Source organism: Oncorhynchus keta, chromosome 30 (assembly GCF_023373465.1).
Source record: "Oncorhynchus keta strain PuntledgeMale-10-30-2019 chromosome 30, Oket_V2, whole genome shotgun sequence".
NCBI classification, from domain to species: Eukaryota; Metazoa; Chordata; class Actinopteri; order Salmoniformes; family Salmonidae; genus Oncorhynchus; species Oncorhynchus keta.
In genome coordinates this window covers 38,971,386-38,989,523 of record NC_068450.1, presented here as the reverse complement: position 1 = coordinate 38,989,523, position 18,138 = coordinate 38,971,386, and the positions used below count along the sequence as shown (strand labels likewise).

General features: G+C 45.3%; 1 protein-coding gene across 1 annotated transcript in view; it reads left to right on the top strand.

Moving 5' to 3' along the window:
- Nucleotides 1-771: 771 nt before the first annotated feature.
- The window catches only part of LOC118363553 (protocadherin Fat 4), a 96,964-nt gene continuing 79,597 nt past the window's right edge, over nt 772-18,138 (top strand). Inside the window, exon 1 of the mRNA XM_035744521.1 lies at nt 772-6,352. Coding sequence (XP_035600414.1) covers nt 1,247-6,352 — 5,106 coding nt within the window. The 5' untranslated portion in view covers nt 772-1,246. The remainder of the gene's footprint in view (nt 6,353-18,138) is intronic.

Sequence of the window (18,138 nt, the reverse complement as noted above, 5' to 3'; positions counted from 1 at the left end):
GAGGGCGCAATGTACCCATATGTAAAATACACCTCATAAGAAGACACATGACACTGATACATTTCCAAATTGCAATCCTGTTTCGCATTTTCATCGTTAGGAGTAACAACAAACATAAAACCGTTTGCGATGCATTACGAACATCTCTGTTTAAAACGTGACAATGAGAAAGGCTATTGGTAATCTTTCTATTCAGAGTTTTAAACTAGATACCTTTCTAATGAACCTGGCCTATGGGATTTAGGTGGGTAAATACATTCCAGGTTGAAACCTTATAGGCTGCATTTGTTATCAAGTTACCGGAACGTGATAAAGTCAGAACAATGTAAGAACATGTAGGCCTACATTTAGGCTACTTTGACGAATGACCACATTTTGAAGTAACTATATTAAAAGTAAGTCGCTCTGGATAAGAGCGTCTGCTAAATGACTTAAATGTAAATGTAAATGTAAAAGGAAATACACTTTTTTAAAGACAATACTTCTACAACACATTTTAAGTAGACCTGTGTTGCAGTTATCCTAAACCTGTCACCTGTCTCACATGCCATAATGACTGATATTTGCTTTGATTGACGTTCTCCTCCACAAGCCACGACAAGGGCTCCGGTTTACAATAGAAAGGAATGGCAAGTAGGGCGAGCAGAAGCACTGTTATCCAATGGGATTACAGGTGGGAGGGAGTTTGCCTAACTCTAGTTTTGTTCTAAATTACTCGGGACCTAAGCGTATGGCTGAAGCTCCTGCACCGTTATTCCATGGGACATTGCATTGGTAGCCTACAGCTGAGATATTTGTGCCTGGCTTTCCGTATTCTATCAATACAATTATTGAATTACTTTTAACTTTTGGATACACTTTTGACAACTGAGAGGAGATATTCACATGTATGTTTCACTTTTGTATTTCCTATGCATCGGGAACTTTATTGCGCAAATTAACCATCCCGAATTGCCGCTCACAGATGCGTTTTGCTACATGGGAGCGCAGTGGTGAAACTTCATTGACAAGCAAGGGGACAGAGCACTGCAGATTCAATTACTACATCAAGATATTCTAACACGGGACAAAATAAGAGTCCTACTTCAGGGTACTCAAACTGTGGAAATATCCTTAATCATCGCTGGAATTATGAATAATTAGTGCATTTTTGGAATACAATGCTTTAGTGTTGGCCAAACTCGAATAAAGTTGATGCATCTTCGTCATGGACTTTTTCTAATAAAGGTGGACTGGGATTTTGACCATGGCGTTTACAGGTAGGGGCTTAGGCCGGTTCCATTTGATTTTATTAATGCTATGGACTTTGTCGCAATATTCTTCATCCAGTCAAATCCGTCAAGAGTTTCGGGTATTGGAGGAGCAACCGATTGGTACCTACGTGGGGACGATAGAGACGAAGCCCAGCTTCGCCTATCGCTTCAGTGAAAACCACAAACTTTTTGCAATTAATGGCACCACTGGAGTCATTTACACCTCCTCTGTGATTGACAGGGAGATTTTGCAAAGTAATGTCATCAATGTGGTGGTCCTCTCCAGCCAACCTACCTATCCTACCGAAGTTAGGATTGTTGTACTGGATATAAATGATAATTCGCCAGTGTTTCCCGACTCATCAATTGTAGTTTCGTTTAAAGAAGACGCCAGCAGTGGCAGACAAGTGATTCTGGACACCGCCACAGATTCAGACATTGGGAGTAATGGAGTGGATCACACCACCTACAGAATAGTGAATGGCAACGAGCAAAGGAAATTCCGTTTGGATATTACAGTGAATCCTAGTGGAGAGGGGGCATTCTGTCACCTCGTTTCAACTGGAGGCTTGGACAGGGAAGTAACTCCCTTCTTCCAACTCTTGATTGAAGTAGAGGACAAAGGAGACCCTAAGAAGTTTGGGTACATGCAAGTAAATGTAACTATCCAAGATATCAATGACAACCCCCCTATGTTTGATCATGATCAATATCAAACGAGTGTTTTTGAAGACACAGCAGTTGGTTCTAGTGTTCTGCAAATAACAGCATCAGACCGAGATGAGGGCGCAAATGCAGACATCAGGTACTTTTTAGATGAGGGAACACCTTTTCAAATCGACCCCAAAGCAGGGACCGTCATTATAAAAGAAAGTTTGGATTATGAGCGTAAGAAAGAATACTCTTTGACTATTCATGCTATGGACAATGGGGTACCTTCTCTGTCAGGTAGGTCAGAGGCTACTATCAAACTACTGGATGTCAATGATAATGACCCAGTTGTGAAGTTTAGATATTTCCCCACCACATCTAAGTTTGCCTCTGTTGACGAAAATGCTCAGATTGGTACAGTGGTAGCCTTATTGACAGTCTCCGATTCCGACTCGCCCACAGCTAATGGTAATATATCTGTCTCAATATTGGGGGGTAATGAGCAGAGACACTTTGAAGTGCACACTTCCCCAGTTCCCAACCTAAGCTTAATCAAAGTGGCTAGTGTTCTAGACAGGGAGCGCATTTCCTCCTACAACCTGACTGTGTCGGTATCAGACAATGGCAAACCCATGGCCAGGTCCTCTTTTGCCAGCCTGGTTATTTTTGTGAATGATATCAATGACCACCCGCCCATATTCCAGGAAGCACTGTACAGAGTAGATATCAGTGAAGACATTCCAAAAGGCAGCTACATTAAAGGGGTCTCTGCAACAGATGGCGACTCCGGGCAGAATGCCAACCTTCGCTACTCCCTGGTGTCTGGAAACGGTTTGGGCTGGTTTGCCATCAGTGAAAACAGTGGTCTGGTTACCAGCGCCGCTTTGTTGGATCGGGAAGTAGCATCTGAAATAGTGCTCAACATCAGTGCAAAAGACCAGGGGCTGCAACCCAAAATGTCCTACACTAAATTGATAGTCAACATAACTGACGTGAATGACCAAGTGCCCACATTTACACAGAGCACGTATCATGTGTCCCTGGTGGAGCACTCTCCAGCCGGTGCTGAGCTCCTATTGTTGTCAGCTTCAGATGATGACCTTGGAGCCAATGGAACTATCCGGTTCTCTTTTGACCCGGAGACCCCGTCTAGTGTACAAGAGTTGTTCCGCCTGGATGTTGTATCAGGCAGGTTAAGCACAGCCACAGAACTGGACAGGGAGGACCAGGGGAGTTATTTACTTTACATCCAGGCTACAGACTCCGGTTGTCCCCCTCTCCACTCCATTGGTAAAGTAAACGTCTCCCTGAGCGATATCAATGACAATAGGCCAGTCTTCTACCCAGTCCAGTACTTTGCCAATGTGAAAGAGAACGAGCCCTCTGGCTCATTCGTAACCACTGTATTAGCCACAGACCCTGACCTGGGGAGAAATGGCACTGTAAAGTATATCATAACTGCTGGAGACACATCTAAATTCCACATTAATAGCAACTCGGGTCAAATCACCACCCAGGTGCCGCTGGATAGAGAGGAGAAGACCGCCTACCAGCTGCAGGTGACAGCAGCAGATGGCGGTGGACTCCGTTCACACACCCAGGCCATCGTCACCATTAATGTCATAGACACACAGGACAACCCCCCTACCTTTAGTCAGAACGCCTATAGTTTTGTCATGTTTGAAAATGTGGGCATTGGCACAGTTATTGGCACTGTAGCTGCCACCACTGTCGATCTGAATTCAAACATCACATATTTAATCACCTCAGGGGACCAGAGGGGGCTTTTTACTGTCAGTAGTGCAACAGGTCAAATCAAAGCATCCAGTCCGATAGACCGAGAGGAGCAGTCTTTTTATCAACTCAAAGTCATTGCCAGAGGTGGGGAGGTAACAGGCGAGGCCCTCGTCAATGTCACAGTGAAGGATTTAAACGATAACGCGCCCCATTTTATCCACGCCGCCGAGCACGTCAGTGCAGTGGAGAACTGGAGCACAGGGCACCTGATATTCCAGGCCAAAGCCTCAGACCCTGACGAGGGCACCAATGGCATGGTGCTCTATAGCCTCACGCAGAACCCCAAAGGCCTGTTCCACATCCATGAGAAACATGGGCTTATCACACTGACCGGGCCACTGGAGCTCACCACCAGCTCCTACCAGGTGGAGGTCCTGGCCTCTGATCTGGGGGTCCCCCTGCTCACATCCCGTCTACTGCTAACAGTCAGCGTGTACGACGTCAACGACAACGCTCCCGTGTTTGATCAGCTCTCGTACGAGGTCATTCTTTTAGAGTCTGAACCTGTCAACAGTCGCTTTTTCAAGGTGGAGGCCACTGACAAAGACTCCGGCCTGAATGGGGAAGTGATGTATGACATAGTTGGCGGGAACACAGGCGATGTATTTGGGATCTTTCCGGATGGGCAGTTGTATATTAAAGCTGAGCTAGACAGAGAGGTCCAGGACAGATATGACTTAGTGCTTGTGGCCACAGACAGGGCAGTGGAGCCACTAAGTGCCAGTGTCAATGTCAGTGTAATTCTAGACGACGTGAATGACAATCGCCCCCTCTTTAACAGCACTAATTATCTGTTCCACTTTGAGGAAGAGCAGAAGAGAGGGTCACTGGTAGGGCGAGTGTTTGCAGTGGATAAGGACTTTGGCCCCAATAGTGAGGTCAGGTACACATTTGAGACTCCACAGCCCAACTTTGAGCTGAACGCCATCACGGGGGAGTTGACCAGTACTCTGCAGTTGGACCGCGAGTCACTCATGAGACAGAGAGGCGCCACAGTGTTCAGCTTTACGGTCATCTCCTCAGACCAGGGGCTCCCCAAGCCCCTGAGAGACCAGGCCAAAGTGCAGGTTTACATCCAAGACATCAATGACAACCCGCCCAAGTTTACCAAAGACATTTACCAGGCCTCCATCTCCGAGTCGGCCCAGAACCTGACGCAGCTGCTGAGGGTGTCTGCCGTCGATGTGGATGAGAGCAAAAACGGACTGGTCCACTATCACATAAAGGAGGGCAACGAGGAGAGCCAGTTCACCATCGACCGCAGCTCTGGACAGGTCACACTAGTGGGAAAGCTGGACTATGAGGCGACGTCCTCCTACTCGTTAAAAATGATTGCTGTGGACTCTGGAACCGTGCCCCTCTCCTCCTCCTGTATGCTCAGCATTAGCATACAGGATGAGAATGATAACTTTCCCTCTTTCCCCAAATCTGCCATAGCCGTGGATGTTCTGGAGAATATGAGGATTGGAGAGCTGGTGGCCTCTGTGACAGCCACGGACTCTGACTCGGGTCATAACGCTGACATAACATACAGCATCACAGCCACAAACAACCACGGGACATTTAGCATTAGCCCCAACACAGGGAGCATCTTCCTTGTGAAAAAGCTGGATTTTGAAACTCAGTCTTTTTACAAACTGAATATCACTGCAAGAGACAATGGGAGACCACCAAGGTCCTCAACAATTCCTGTGGTCATCCATGTCAGAGATTTCAATGACAATCCTCCTATATTTACCCCCGGTGACATTTTTAAATCCATTCCTGAAAATATGCCACTCTCTGCATCAGTAATGACAATCACTGCTCATGACACGGATGCAGACATCAACGGACAGCTGGAATACTCCATAGTTCAACAGACACCCAGGGGAGGTCACTTCAGCATTGACTCCAGCAGTGGGCTCATATGCACAAACAAGGAGATTGACAGAGAGTTCTCAAATCTCTTTGAGTTGACAGTTAAAGCCACCGACCAGGCAGTTCCTGTGGAATTCCGGCGCTTTGCCTTGAAGAATGTCACAATATGGGTGACAGATCTGAACGACAATGTCCCCACTTTCGTTTCCCAGAATGCTCTGGTCGCAGAGTCCACCATCGTCATCGGCTCCATTCTCACAACGGTGGTGGCGTTCGATCCTGACGAGGGCTCTAATGGCGAGGTGGAGTACGAGCTGGTGATGGGAGACTCGGACACGTTCATCATGGACCGCTATAGCGGGGATATCCGGTTGGCTTCCCAGCTGGTGCCGTCTTGCCTTATCTACAGCCTGACCGTGTCGGCCACCGACCACGGCTCGGACAGGAAGACCTCCAGGACCGAGCTTACCATAATCCTCCAGGGCGCCGATGGGCCCGTCTTCTCCCAACCCAAGTACATCACCATCCTGAAGGAGGGCCAGCCTCCGGGTACCAACGTCATCTCCCTGGACGCCTCCAGCCCCAGAGGCTCAGCTACCAAGGTGGAGTTTTTCATAGTGTCGGTCCGCGGCGGCGGCAAGGCCGTGGGACGCCTGTTCACCATAGGCCGTCATACTGGAGTGATCCAGACCGCAGCCGAGCTGGACCGGGAACAGGGCTCTGACCTCTACCTGGTGGATGTGTACGCCATCGAGACAGACGCCAGTCAGCCCAGGACACAGAGAGCTGAGGTTAGTAGCCTGTTTATTTCTCTTCACTTAATAGAGTTCAATGGCTCCTTCGCATTGTGGTCGATTGCTGCCAGACAGCATAAATTGAACCCGTACAGATGTTGAAGTCGTTTAGTGGGATTAAATGAAATGAGATCAAGTTTTCGACTGGAAAACCCGGGAGTGAAAGGAAAGTGTCCAAGTCACACCTAGTCTACCTAGTGCATTCGTACGCACATTAATTACATTCCTTCTTTCTTTTTTTTTTTACTATATTGCTAAAAGTTCTGTGTTACATTACATCTAAATTGCCTTGGACATAAGTAGGCCTTGTTTTTTTGGCAAGATAATTGTATTGTTTCAGTTCCAAAAAAAGGGCTGGCCATAACAATCCGTCTAGCGTTTTGTCTGTGTTTTCTGGGAAGGGGCCTGCGTATCCTGTGTTGTTGCTGTGCTCGTGCTGTTATGAACTTTGATATTCTTATCAGTGAATAAGAACGACACAAATTGCTCATTGCTGCCGTTAATCATGCTGGGTTGCTTCTTATGATGGGCTTCCATGATAAATTGTTGTTGGTTTCTATAGATAGTAATAGAACACATAATGAAAATATGCGGATGACCTAGTGCATGTAGACTATACTATACCAGGGTCAGTAGTACGTTGGTGTTTGGAGCCTGAGGCTGTTTTGGTTTAAGGATGGTCCTGTTGTACTCTCCGCTACCACTGGGCCAGGCTCTGCAGGAAATAAGTGACCATCAAAATTGGGTGACCTCTTAAGACTCTGTGAAAAGATATTTGGGAAGAGGAGAAAGGGGGAAAAATCTGGAAGAGTGAAACCTAAGCTCTCCATTTCGTATGCATTATGTGATGCTGCACCTCTTGGGCTTCGTTTTAACTTTCCGTTGGGGATGGAGTTAAATTCTCTGAAGTTGAGCGCTGAAACCCGAGACCCAGTTTTGGGTGGCTAAGCTCTAGCCACCCCTCAAATGAAAAACAAATGTGATTCTATAGACTGTATATGTGTTTTGGGAAATTTCAACTGGAACCAAGAATTCATGTTATTACAGGCTTGATGACACAGGTTTATAAATTGGAGTTTTCTGAGTGCAACCAAAAAGGAGCCCACTGCTGCTTTTGACAGTTTTTGTGGATACCATTTCAACCATTACAAATACTGAAATTGAAATCCAATCCAATAATAGGTGATTTGGAGGCAAACTCAGATATGATTCAAATCAGAGATTATTTGCAAAGAATTGCACTGTCATTTCACTTAATGTTAGTAGGGTCAAATGGGGATGTCAAATGCTATCTCACTTTGCCTGCAGCACCACAGATACCTTATCTCTTCAATGGAGGAAAAGTTTTCCCTGTACAAATCCTGTTCTCAAAGTCCAGTGAAGTTTTTCACCTTTTCAGTCGCCTGAGCGATGACTTTAACATACCCTATGACTGTCACACTCTATTGTTCATTCTTAAGTGTAATAGCTAAAGCCACTTTGATGGTTTTAAACGGACTTTCCTTTGGGTGAAATGGCCTTTTCGATTTGCCCTACTTTAAAGCAGTCTCCGGTACTGCTCGGCAGTGTGACATAGGAAAGGCTAAGGTTTTGGGCATAGACTGACACACTTCAAATCAAAACGTAATATTTAAGGGCCCTTTCAAAAGGGTCTTCGTATTGATTGTTAAAAAATGTTGACCCTCACTTTTCTTGTGCTTTGCACTGTGTACAATGTTTAGGAATGACTTAAACATAACAGAATTCTGTTGAGTATGCCTTATCAATGATTGCTATCATAAACAACCTGACATGGCGCTGAGCTTGCTATGAAACAGAAGTTGCCGCTGAAACAGAAGTTGCCGCTGACTTGTTTTGGAAATGCCTCTTGGTATCTGATTAAGTTAGTATAAATACCATTGATTGTTGATTGGTTTCTGTCTTTTGGGATTTGGAGTTGGCTTTGATAGCAGAACATGATGTAACAACCTGCTCTAGCTCTTAACCTGTCAGCCAATATTGTTCAGGGTGTCTGGCCCGCTCTCTCTTTCTTTCTTTCTTTCTTTCTTTCACTCATTCTCTGAATCTTCCTCTGTCTGCCAACCCCCCTCCTCTGTCTTTCTTTCTTTCTCTCTGTGTCTTTTCATTCTCTGGCTCTTCCTCTCCCTCCCTTACCCTCTGCCCTCATCTCTCTCTCTCCACTCCCAAAACCACTCCCTCTCCAGCTCCAGCTCAATTGTTTTATTTTGCTCCTGGTGAAAAAGAATGGAGCTTTTAGGAGAGAGCCTGAAGTGCTACATCACTTATTTCCCCTCGAAAGCATTGTTCCTTCTGGAAATAAACACTGCCGACTCACAACAGTCCTTCCTTTGTTTTGCCTTCACAGATATAGTGTTGCTCCCCTCTGGCATTGGTTCAGTGGGCTCTGTTGTCTTATGGTCTGTGCCAGCATCATTCACTGACAGATTTAGGGTTGTGTATGGGACCCCCTCCTTTCTGACAGAGAAATAGGGACGTGGGAGTTGGAGTGGGGGGGACTTGGGAGAAGTTTCAGATCATCTCACAAACTGTGGAGGGGAGCATCAGCATTCTGCCCGCTGACCTGATGTTCTTGGACTGGACATAGAAACAGGGGAATACAGATGGCTAGATAGATGCCTCTTACTAGTGCTTATCTTACTCTAGACAGCGGAGTTGACCGACTTCTTTCTTTTCTCTCTCTCTCCCATCTTTAGCTCCCTCAAACTTTCTGTCGTCGTCGTCCCCCCATGCAAGGTACATTTTGTCCAGAAAACTAGCCACTCCAAAGCAAAATTAAACAAAGCAAAACCGTCTATCCTCTTGTAAGCGATGAGACAGTTGGGGAAAGACAGTTTATTTATATTATGTTGCTGTTTGAAGCAAGCTTATTGGGCGTTAAATGGATTGTGACTCAACCTAAATGCCTTACCATGGTTGGCGTCACTGCAAATACTCTGAATACTTTAGCTGTGTTCGGTTTGAGGTTGCCTGGCACAATGGAACCAATGGAATAGACAAAGTACAAACCCCGTCCACCTGGCTCTCCCGGCAGGCTTGGTCAAACGCTCAACGTATTTGAAAGAAAACAAACGCTATTTGAACCCATAAACTCCTCTACCTTGAACCCTGAGGAAATGTGAGTAGGGCATTTAGTGGCCGGTGGAGTGCTTGATGTAGTGTAGAAGCACTATGAAACACAAAACCTCTACAGGCAGGTCAACAAGGTAGAGCGAGGGCTGCGCTGCCCTGATACCATACGATATGCTTGTTGGCGTGGGGGGGATGAAGGGTTTCTGAGGCGAGCGAGACAGTAAATTCACGGGGTAAATTGGCTGGATATGTGTTTTGTAGCGGCCATCACCAGGGTTCCTCACAGCCTTCATGGAGTTGATGCATATGTTGGTCCTCCCATGGTGGTCCCGTCTGAGGTCAAAGTTCAGACAGGCCAACAGAGGATTCTCTCTAAGTGCCTGTGTCTTTTACGAGACAACCTATAAACCCTTCCTCACATGCATGCAGCGGGAAAAGCAGACACACACACACACACACACACACACACACACACACACACACACACACACACACACACACACACACACACACACACACACACACACACACAGCTGCCCTATTATTTTGTTGTTAATGTTCACAATTAAATAGCTGGATTACAATGCGCGAGGTCAAGTTCACACACAGTATCTTCCATGCCAGGACAGGAACACTCCAGTTTTCATGCTACCACTTTAAAGCACTTCCCCTGGAAGAATGACTCTAACTGTTACAATATCAATGCTGATACAGTGATAGCATCGTGGGGCACGTCCGTGGCTGTCTCTGTCCAGAGACCTCACTTGTTTTCTGAAATGTAGAACTTTTTGTTTCTCTATCTCGCCCGGTTTCAAAGCTAACGGCCACATCGACTCACAATGAGTGTCTGTTTAGCCACGATGATACCCTCAGGGCTCAGGTTGAAAAACAAGGCTGTGGGGTCGTTATCCAGACCATGTGTCACTATGTAGGCAAGTTGTGTCAACTAACGCCATGACACCCCCCTCCACAATATTCTTTCTTCCTCCCTCTCTCCCTCCCGTCTCTCTTTCGCTCTCTCCCTCTTCCTCTACAGTATATACAGCATAACATTTGCAAACAAATCAGCGCATCAAACAAACTATGGCAGACAAAATGAGAAAAAATGAGAAAAAAATGAGAAAAATTAGAAAAAAAATCCAGAAAATCACATTGGAGGATTTTTTATGAATTTATTTGCAAATTATGGTGGAAAATAAGTATTTGGTCAATAACAAAAGTTTATCTCAATACTTTGTCATATACCCTTTGTTGGCAATGACAGAGGTCAAACATTTTCTGTAAGTCTTCACAAGGTTTTCACACACTGTTGCTGGTATTTTGGCCCATGACTCTATGCAGATCTCCTCTAGAGCAGTGATGTTTTGGGGCTGTTGCTGGGCAACACGGACTTTCAACTCCCCCCAAAGATTTTCTATGGGGTTGAGATCTGGAGACTGGCTAGGCCACTCCAGGAACTTGAAATGCTTCTTACGAAGCCAGTCCTTCGTTGCCCGGGTGGTGTGTTTGGGATCATTATCATGCGGAAAGACCCAGCCACATTTCATCTTCAATGCCCTTGCTGATGGGAGGTTTTCACTCAAAATCTCAAGATACATGGCCCCATTCATTCTTTCCTTTACACGTATCAGTCGTCCTGGTCCCTTTGCAGAAAAACAGCCCCAAAGCATGATGTTTCCACCCCCATGCTTCACAGTAGGTATGGTGTTCTTTGGATGCAACTCAGCATTCTTTGTTGAGTTGAGTTTTTACCAAAAAGTTATATTTTGGTTTCATCTGACAATATGACATTCTCCCAATCTTCTTCTGGATCATCCAAATGCTCTCTAGCAAACTTCAGATGGGCCTGGACATGTACTGGCTTAAGCAGGGGGACATGTCTGGCACTGCAGGATTTGAGTCCCTGGCAGCGTAGTGTGTTACTGATAGTAGGCTTTGTTACTTTGGTCCCAGCTCTCTGCAGGTCATTCACTAGGTCCCCCCGTGTGGTTCTGGGATTTTTGCTCACCGTTCTTGTGATCATTTTGACCCCACGGGGTGAGATCTTTCGTGGAGCCCCAGATCGAGGGAGATTATCAGAGGACTTGTATGTCTTCCATTTCCTAATAATTGCTCCCACAGTTGATTTATTCAAACCAAGCTGCTTACCTATTGCATATTCAGTCTTCCCAGCCTGGTGCAGGTCTACAATTTTATTTCTGGTGTCCTTTGACAGCTCTTTGGTCTTGGCCATAGTGGAGTTTGCAGTGTGACTGTTTGAGGTTGTGGACAGGTGTCTTTTATACTGATAACAAGTTCAAACAGGTGCCATTAATACAGGTAACGAGTGGAGGACAGAGGAGCCTCTTAAAGACGAAGTTACAGGTCTGTGAGAGCCAGAAATCTTACTTGTTTGTAGGTGACCGAATACTTGTTTTCCACCATAATTTGCAAATTAATTAATTAAAAATCCTACAATGTGATTTTCTGGAATTTTGTCTGTCATAGTTAAAGTGTACCTATGATGAAAATTACAGGCCTCTCTCATCTTTTTAAGTGGGAGAACTTGCACAATTGGTGGCTGACTAAATACTTTTTTGCCCCACTGTATATATATATATATAATTATTTTTTTTAACATAAATTCAATAGTCAATAAAGAAATGTCATTGGTAATGAACGCTCTGAGCACCACATTAGGTCAACTAATGTCGACCAAGAGTCAACCTCAGACGACCAGACTGGCCAAACGTTTCAAAACGGTCTTCAATAATCATTCTCCTTTCTCTGTCTGCTGCCTATCTCTGCTGTTTGAAATGAATGTGGCGGGAGCTCCAAAGAGCTATCATATGGCCTTCAGAGATACATTTCTCTGGTTCTGTGGATTTGATTGTCAGGCCTCATCACTCCTCGCATATGTGGTCTGAACACAGAGGCTGAGCTAGTATCAGGCCCACTGGGGGGACGCCCTGCTGCTTTGGACTCTGGGACAATTGATCAAACAACAACAGGACCGGAAGCTTAATGAGTTTGTTCTCTTGACCGGAACCTTGATGAGAAATGCTCCTATCGAGTGCACAGGAGGTTGGCGGCACCTTAATATCGGGAGGACGGCTTCTTGGTAACGGCTGGAGTGGAATAGGTGGAATGGTATCAAGTATTTCCCCCCCAGAAGCCTCCACTGATTTGATTGGCCAGCAGTCCAGGAACTCCGGTTTACTGGGTGACTTTGAGTAGAATGTCTTGACTGGCTTTCCGGCGTAGGTGTTACAGGTTGTTAGCATCCAGCCGACATAGAAACTGGTTCAAGCTGATAGGCTGTCTTCGGGTGTTGTTTACTTTATTGACGTTGCATTCACATTAGTATTGTGTAGTACTAGGATCTACAATATCTAGTCATCTACAATATAGGTATTGTAATAGCTGTGCTGCTCAAGTCCACCTAACTTGCCTGGTCTATGAAGGAACGGTTCAAATCCGTTTCCAGCAAAAAGATTCCACTACTTAGGCTAGTAAAAAGTTAGAGGAGTCAGACCCAGAGTGTGCTTGGGAGATTGGGAGGAGGGGAAAGTCGAGAGGGGAGTTGATTTTGGCACATTTTCACTGCAGTAATAATGGATCCCAGCTACGGAATGATTTGTTCTACACGTGACACACACACACACACACACACACACACACACACACACACACACACACACACACACACACACACACACACACACACACACACACACACACACACACACACACACACACACACACACACACACACACACACACACACACACACACACACACACACACACACCAAATGTATACAGCTCCCCCGAAGCCTCTATTGTTTTCTCTGGACAAAAGTACACTGCAGCAGTACCTTTAGGCACATCTTCATTTCATCTGGAAAGAAAAACGCTTTCAGGGATTTCGATTGCCAGACCCTATATCACCACCCTGTATCATCAGCACCAAGTGACAGACCCTATATCACCACCCTGTATCATCAGCACCAAGTGACAGACCCTATATCACCACCCTGTATCATCAGCACCAAGTGACAGACCCTATATCACCACCCTGTATCATCAGCACCAAGTGACAGACCCTATATCACCACCCTGTATCATCAGCACCAAGTGACAGACCCTATATCACCACCCTGTATCATCAGCACCAAGTGACAGACCCTATATCACCACCCTGTATCATCAGCACCAAGTGACAGACCCTATATCACCACCCTGTATCATCAGCACCAAGTGACAGACCCTATATCACCACCCTGTATCATCAGCACCAAGTGCCATTAAAGGACTTGCAGGAAACGGAATGTGCGTTTTTGTTTTCCGCCCTCTGCAATGTCTAAACCCCCTCCTCTTTTTTTTGAGCCTGCGGTTAGCAGAGATGACCCCAAGGCAAGAAGGCTATCTCCCACAGGCAGGCAGATAATTGAGGAGCAGAGAGAGAGAGGAGGGAAGGGAGGAGGAGGAGGTGGAGGAGGAGGGGGGATTGAGGTTTGAGCTGTGGGAGAGGGTCAGAGCGAGCTTCAGCACCGTCAGGCCTAGAAACAAGGAGGGATAGATTGGCACCAGAGACGAAAGTTCACATTATTGTTGTCTTCCCTCTTATTTGATGAGTTTTCCATCAAGAGAGGGGGACAAAGTGCAGAGCATACTGTATCCTGGCTGGTCAAACGGTTTTGACAGGAAGTGTGATTTATGTTTTACCTGTGTGTGTGTGTGTCTCTCTAGAGTGCCTCGAAGCATCTCTCTAAACTCTGGAGAACACTTTTTTTATTAGGTTTCATTATACATGCACACCAGCGTGTAACTGAATAGTTGTGCCTTGTTTGGCACTTGAAAAAAAGACGAACTTCTCTTGAAATTATGTTGGCCTTTCCATATCATATCTTACATAATGCAGTATTCAAAGTGAACTGAATTGAGCAGGCAACTTTGGCTCATGAGATATTTTCAAATTCCGACCAGCTATTCTCCCAAAACAAGTTTGTGGTGTCCAAGAGTTACTGAAGAGGATTTGCTTGCGTTTTAAGCAGCACGAGTTCCATTCAAGTTCCATTCAAATAGTCCCATCTACATTTTTCTAAATCTAAACAAATGTATTACATTTGCACGGCAACAAACAAAACTTGCTTTAATAATAAAACAACACTTTTGTTTACACAATTCCAACAACTGAAGTCTCCAGTTTGAGAGAGAAAAAGAGCTCTCCTCTTTAGCTGGCCATTTCGGTGAGTGCAGCCCCCTCTGGTAGGGCTGCCTAATTGAAAACATCTGGGTGTACATTTTTTGGGGGGCAGCGATGTCCTAGCCAGCCAACGTGACTCAAGCTCTCGTTTTTGATTGGGTACCTGAGCAGCTCTCTCTGAGCTTTGTTGTCAGGCAAAGGTTCTGCTTTTATTAAACCGGACGATATCTCATGGAGCAATGGGAAGCGTTTAGCTGTTTGTGCTCCGTACATCGGGACACAGAAACAGTTTCTCTGGTTTCGATTACACGCGTTGACATTGTGCAAATGTTACTCTCCCCCCTCCCCCTCTCATCTGTTTCTCCTATGCAAATCGCTGGAGTGGCCTAATTAGACCAGCTGTGCTGTCTCTGATTCCTTTGCCGTAATTTAGCCTCACGTTGAATGTTGTCATATTTGCCATTTAGCCGTGTGCGTGTGTGCAGTTGTGTGGTTAAGTCAAGAATCCCCTGTATTTTGGCCAAAGGTGCATACATTGTCCAACAAGCAAAATGGAAAATATGCTGGCTACTTCATACTGAAACACTGTGTTCTGATCCCCCACTGGTGATAGGGACGTCCTCATGAGGTTTGCTCTTAACGGGAGCAGCTTCCCTGAACATCATGCACTGTAGTCATGCATTAAAAGTGACCCCATACTGTATGTACTTCGATCTACTCTACAGGTCTGTGCTGAACTTGCTCTGTGGTAGAACCCACAGCAAAAAACCTACGAGTCCTGGTGCATTGAACTTGTGTCATTTCTCTGCAATAGAGCTGCCTCTCCATTGGAGCCCAGGTGATTTATCAAGATCAGGCCAAGAATGGGATTTCCTTCCACATTTGTTCCTCTACCGTATAAACAGACACATACTCCCATTGCCGTTGAGTCTTCATTCCGCGTGTTGGCGTGAAATGGATTACGTAAAAACTTTCATTAACATGATTCTGGTCACGCATAAATGAGAGGGAGACGTATGTGTTGGCTCAGTCTTGGTCTGATAACGAGTTAATTCCCTGAGGGAAGGTGATGAACGTTCACACCGCAAAGGGTCAGGTTGCCAGTGAACGTAGAGACGTTCGACTTGCCCTTGGCAGAGCCTGCAGAATTTTCAGAATTAGCGGAAGCAATGTCCCTTGGCAGCTGAACCACTGCGCCAGCTGTGTGTGTGTGGTCATTCTTGCATCGTGTGTGTGTGTGTGTGTGTGTGTGTGTGTGTGTGTGTGTGTGTGTGTGTGTGTGTGTGTGTGTGTGTGTGTGTGTGTGTGTGTGTGTGTGTGTGTGTGTGTGTGTGTGACATGGCCCTACAGTGCTGGAGACCCTGACCTCCCCATGGCGTCTTTATGCATCTGAGACGTGTGACAAGGCTGAGACGCTGTTCATAATGATGTGGTTATTACGTCCCATCACGCCTCGCTGCAGGCCGGCCTATGAAACAGCTCCGTGTGCTCCTTTTGCCTCTGATTGGTTGCCCATGGAGCAAGTAACCCTGTCGTACGCACATCACATTATGCTCATACTCAGGCCCAGGTGCTGGGCGGAAACGTTATGAACTTTATAAAGACCTACTCCTTATATTTTGCCGATGTCATCGTGACATGTGTTTCAAATATGTTGTTTTCTTTATGGTTGCCTGTGGAGGCATTTGCAGAAGTTCCCTTTTCGATTCAAGTAAAATCACAGGTTTTTACACCTTTCTAAGTCTTCAAACCTTTCAACATTGCATTCTGAGTGTGTGACAACTTAAAGTATTACAATTGTTTGTACGTTCTGTAGATTTAATCATTGGAATGTGTGTTACTGCTAGGTTAGATAGCGCACACGCCAGGCAAGTTATCTCAAAGTTATCCCCAGGTCGCTACTCCATATATCATTCATATTCATTGGCTGTCTATTTCAGAGTATGAGCTCTGGCCACAATAGTAAACGCACATCAGATTCAGATTTATCTTTAAAACCCTAATATACCATCCGACTGTCAAGTTTCTCGTAAGCAGGCCAACAAGTGGTTGCCCTAGCTTGATGTCTTGGCATTATCGGTCATATGGAGTCAATCAGAGAAGGCTCGTGTTTTCCCCCCTCTGTCTGTCAAATGCCCTGTCTGACCCCTGCAGTAGGTTTCATAGCAGCTTTAAAGACACTGTGCTGTTTGGCATTAGGGCCATTGGGGACTGTGGTGCGTCTTAAGGTCGGGATTGTAAACGTGCCTCTGCCTCTAAGATTTGCAAAAACTAACACGGGAAATGTTTATCAGTGCTAATCTTGGACATGTGTTTTTGACTATGCTGTTGTCGTGATGTTTTCACCCCGTTCACTTACGCAACTGAATAGGACTTTAAAAGGAATTGTGACATGGACCTACAAAAGCATTCGGTACGAAATGTAGGCTACTACAATGTTTGGCGAAGTATAAATTATGCAAAGATTATGCAAAGATTATGCAAAGAACAAGCAGTGGATACAGTAGCAACCTTCCACCTCATTTTAGATCCACTTATCTTCAAAAAATACTTATTTTTCCTGCTCATTAAGCATGCTAGTCTTCGGATATCCCATTCATATCATTATTACATAAATTAGCCTCTCGGATCATTATCCTGTTGTTGTTGTTGTTGTTGTTGTTGTTTGTTGTTGTTGTTGATGTTGTTTTTCCACTCCGCATACATCATTTCGAGTACCACTTTAATTAATTTCTCACCCGAATCAGCTCTAATAAAAATAATCCCAGGATGATTCATTGAGGGTGGTATGATTAGGACAAGCAGCAAAGATCAGAAGCTCTTTTTAGCACCAATGTTAATTCATCCTCCCCCCTCAACCCCCACCTTTTCTCTCCATAGCTTCGTAATAGTCAATTCCGCGGTCTGGTTTTTATTCTTAGCGATCACTAGACCTCCATCGGAGTTGGATGGAAATGAGGCTGGCTCTCTCCGTCGCTGGGGATTTGCTGGTCGGATGGATGGATGGATAGAGACTCATCTGGAGGTCTCCTCTCCAGGCCTGTGGCTCGTAGGCCATTGAGAGGAGATTACATAGCCCAGCCGGTGGTTGTAAAACGCCGGCCGCCCTGGCAGACACCAAACGGGACTCACAGGAGTCCTTTCAAACATCACTATTGTTAGCCAGGGATTATGCTTTGAGTTGTTATCCCATTAAACACTGTAATGGTAGCTATTTTCTGCTTAGGATCCAGAGATTGTTGGGGAGCAAAAAAAATCTGGAATGTTCTTGAATCATTTATATGTCATCGACAATCTGTAAATAAATAGCAGGATTAGATATTCATAAGTCATTATTTTGTTTCCAGTTATAGACCTCAGTATTCCTGCTTGTTTCCCGCCAAATCCAATGAAATATGTTTTATTTGTAATATATGATAATATCGACTGGCAGTAAAACATTGTAGAATTAGCGATAAGTCTCTTACTTGACATAAGACGACCTTGTTTATTATTCTTAAAGCAGT